This window comes from Mycteria americana, chromosome 1, assembly GCF_035582795.1.
Source record: "Mycteria americana isolate JAX WOST 10 ecotype Jacksonville Zoo and Gardens chromosome 1, USCA_MyAme_1.0, whole genome shotgun sequence".
Lineage (NCBI taxonomy): Eukaryota > Metazoa > Chordata > Aves > Ciconiiformes > Ciconiidae > Mycteria > Mycteria americana.
This window is the reverse complement of record NC_134365.1, coordinates 95,074,583-95,077,918: the sequence shown is the minus strand read 5'-3', so window position 1 is coordinate 95,077,918 and position 3,336 is coordinate 95,074,583. Positions and strand designations below refer to the sequence as shown.

The window sequence follows — 3,336 nt, the reverse complement described above, 5'->3', positions numbered from 1 at the left end:
CCTGGATTGAAGCTGAGTGATGGATGCTCTATAAGACACTCATAGGAGGGTCAAGCCCATGGTAGGGATTGCAGCGTTTCAGTGTTGGAAGATACATAACCTTTTCCCAGCTGCCTTCACCACAGGGACTACAGGCTCTAAAGCAGGTAAGGTCACCTCTTTATGCTCTTGGGAAGCAAAATTATACCTTTTGTCCACAAAGGGAGAAACTGGCTCTAGGATTAAAAATCAAGGAAGGGTGGTAACGGAGCAACTGCTGCTGGTCAGCAAACGTCCAGTGAATTGAGTGGTAGCTTTTGGAGGTAATCTGTGCACAGAAGGAAATAAAAATGGATGGAAATTTCCTTACCATGGGAAAAGAAGGAGCATTGACTTGTAGCTACCTGGCACAAGATTTAGCAAAGCATTCACATGTAATGGACTTGCAACCGTTTTTGCCATAGCAATTCCTAACACTGCAATATTTTCTTCACGTTGCTCTGAGTGATGCAGCCCTCTAATACAGGGCATAAATCAATTTTAACTTCTAAACACCTTTTTAAGTGCAGCGTGTTTGAAAAGCTTGTTTAGACATAATGTCATCTTTTCAATGTACTAAGTACCAAATTTTCAAGAGTTCCTCCAATTCTGACTTTTTTAATACACAAAATAAAGGAGGTTGGATGAAGCTAAAGTTCGCACTTACTCCCTTTTGAGAACTTGTTCTGCCTGGGCTACTATCTGCTTCATTAATCCCACTGTGGAAAAGACAAGAGAACCTAGTTGGGTAGTTAGGTCTTTCCTCAACTAGAGCAAGACAAAATACTCAGATCACTGGGATCATACTCAGATCACTAAGAAGATCACCGTATGTGACGCACTCACTAGCACAATGTTCTTTAGAGCAATTTAAAAAAAAATCAAACAAAAAAATCCCACATTATGAATTTTTCAGTTGTACTTATGTGTGGAGGAAACCTGTTCTGACCTCTGCCAGTTTTAGTGGTTTGCTCATGTGCTGAAACAAGGAATTTTAGCTCTCATATAAAAGAAGTAGCTTTAGCTGTCACAGATTTCCTGGAGCTCTGAAAGCTATTGTTCAATGTGGATATTTGTGATTATATAAATAAAAGGACACTTTCATTTTCATACGATCTTTTCCTCACTTCTTCAGAGGAAATGCCTCATGATCTTTCCTGTTCTCTTCTTCATTTATTGGTTAGGTTTGTTGCAAAAATCTGGTGTTTAACTGACGTGTTTTATTTCTCTGAAAACAAACAAAACATTGTATGCTGATTCCAGCAGGTCTCTTGGTGTATAGAGCGGAACTAGTACTTCAAACCATGCTGCAATCCAGGGCACTGGTGATAGCTCTGATTCTGCTCCTTAGCACCACTCTCCCTGGTAAGTCTGAAGAGCTTTTCTGTCTGCCTGAGACAAGGCTCAGCTCTATGGGTTCTCACTTGCTTTAGAGAAGTCTAATCTATATATAACGTAGGACTGAAGCCCAGTAACACAGTTCAAGACCATGAATATATAATGCTTGGCAGCATGAAACAAGTCAGTAGGGGCCTGGCACGAGAATTGTCCGTACCTGGTGCAAATACTCTGCCATGTAAGGCCTATGACCTAGGTGTCCAAAAATGGGTGATGAGGTGCTGCTAGATGCTGCTAGAGCGAATTCTGGGGAAAGCTTTGAATCTCAGAATTTCAAGTTTCTCCACTGTGCCAGGGGAAGGTATCAGAGACACGAGTGACTGGAGAAGCCTCATGGTTTTTTGCCTCCTCTTTCTCAGAAGTGCACTCAAAGTCCATCTATGAGAGAGACCGTCGTGACTGGTTGGTCATCCCCGATGCAATTGCAGCTTACATCTATGAAACTGTGAACAAGATGTCCCCTAAAGTCGGTCAGTTCTTGGTGGATGCTTCCCAGACTCCAGTAGTTGTTGTGACCAGGTATGGAAAGATCCTCTGCGCTAACGCTGCAATAGCCATGGGTGAAAAGGGAGAGGGAGGAGTGGGAGAAAGAACTAATTAATCAAGTATCTATATGGGGAGACCCAATGGGAAATGAATCGGCAACCAAAGCCTGATGTGACTACAATGGGAGCGGGGTGCTGGAAGGTGGGGTGGGACAATATGGTTTCACATGAAAGTGCAAGCTCTTCCCAGGGATGCACATTGAACATGACAATGCTCGTGGGGATAGCAGCTACTGCTCTTTATACATGGGTAGTGAGGGAGGGGGCCACTGCCTGGTGGGGGATCAGCCGCCCTGGAAGGGTGCTGCAGTGCTGTCGGTGAGGGGCTGAGTACTGAAGGTGCCAGGAAACACTGCTGTCACTTGATGCAAATCACAGAATTGGCTCTAGCTGTGAATACATATTCCTCAAAGAAGGGGAACAAGTTTCCTCCCAAAAGGAAAAGCATAATGATCCTAGAGATACAGTTTCATGTAACTCATGGCAAACACGTACTGCCTATTCCTGTCTTCTGAGGAAAGCCCCTCTAGGACTGCTGAGGAGCTTTGCACTCTTAGTGACAGGCAGTGTGATAACTACAGCAGATGGAGATTAACCCTCATGTATTTGTGTATCTTACCACATACACCGTCGTCTCCTGCAGGAACTTCCTCATCAGAGAAACAACTAAACTCAGTATACTGGCTGAACAGCTGATGGAAAAAATAAAGAACCTGTGGTACACAAAAGTCCTAGGCTACTAGCCAGATGAAGATAAGTCAGTGTTTCCTGATGTGAGTTGGTAACACCCTGCAGTGTTCTCTTTCCCCTTGCGCCTACTACGGACCAAGATCAGTCAATAAGACAGAATCGATGCTCCTCTTAATGCCACTAGAGGGAACCCATCTTCAGAGACCAAAGGATGGAAGGCATCTGCTGAAGTTTCCCCCGAAAAAAAACCCGCAGCTGGGCATGGGGAAGGCAATGAGATTGTAGAGCTCTTCTGTAGCCAAATCCTGAAAATTAATTCCTCCTGAATGGCTTGGCCATTGCCCCTCTAATAAAAAATGTTGGTTGTTACACTTCCTTAAGTTCCCTGTTTGTGTTGACTGTTACAAAATCATATCCACCTTGGCATCCCATTCTGCTGAGAATGTAGCTGTGATTCACAAGTTGTTGCAGGCAGTGCTAACAAGCCCTGACCTTTCAGGCACTTCTAACTAAGCTCAGGTTCTTCTTGGGTGGAGGGGGCACTACCTGCGCATCTTTCAGGGTAGCCACAACATAGCAACTGTAACCTCACATCTGGAAAGGCCATGAAATTTAAGTCCTACTGATTGTTCTCCTTGGTTAGGTAAGAAGCAAGTAGGTGCACCTCTATCAAATGTCTGAAGAT

General features: G+C 44.0%; 1 protein-coding gene across 1 annotated transcript; it reads left to right on the top strand.

Annotated features, from left to right (window-relative positions):
• The first annotated feature begins 1,268 nt into the window (after positions 1-1,268).
• Positions 1,269-2,704, top strand: LOC142404802 (apovitellenin-1). The gene is made up of 3 exons (XM_075491809.1): positions 1,269-1,383; positions 1,776-1,935; positions 2,605-2,704. Exons 1-3 carry the CDS (start codon positions 1,269-1,271, stop codon positions 2,702-2,704), a joined length of 375 nt encoding a protein of 124 aa, XP_075347924.1.
• Positions 2,705-3,336: the final 632 nt, after the last annotated feature.

Coding starts and splice junctions, on each gene's coding strand:
- LOC142404802 (XM_075491809.1), top strand. CDS start 1,269: ATGCTGATTCCAGCAGGTCTCTTGGTGTATAGAGCGGAACTAGTACTT. Junction 1,384..1,775: donor CCTTAGCACCACTCTCCCTG/GTAAGTCTGAAG, acceptor CCTCTTTCTCAG/AAGTGCACTCAAAGTCCATC. Junction 1,936..2,604: donor CCAGTAGTTGTTGTGACCAG/GTATGGAAAGAT, acceptor CGTCTCCTGCAG/GAACTTCCTCATCAGAGAAA.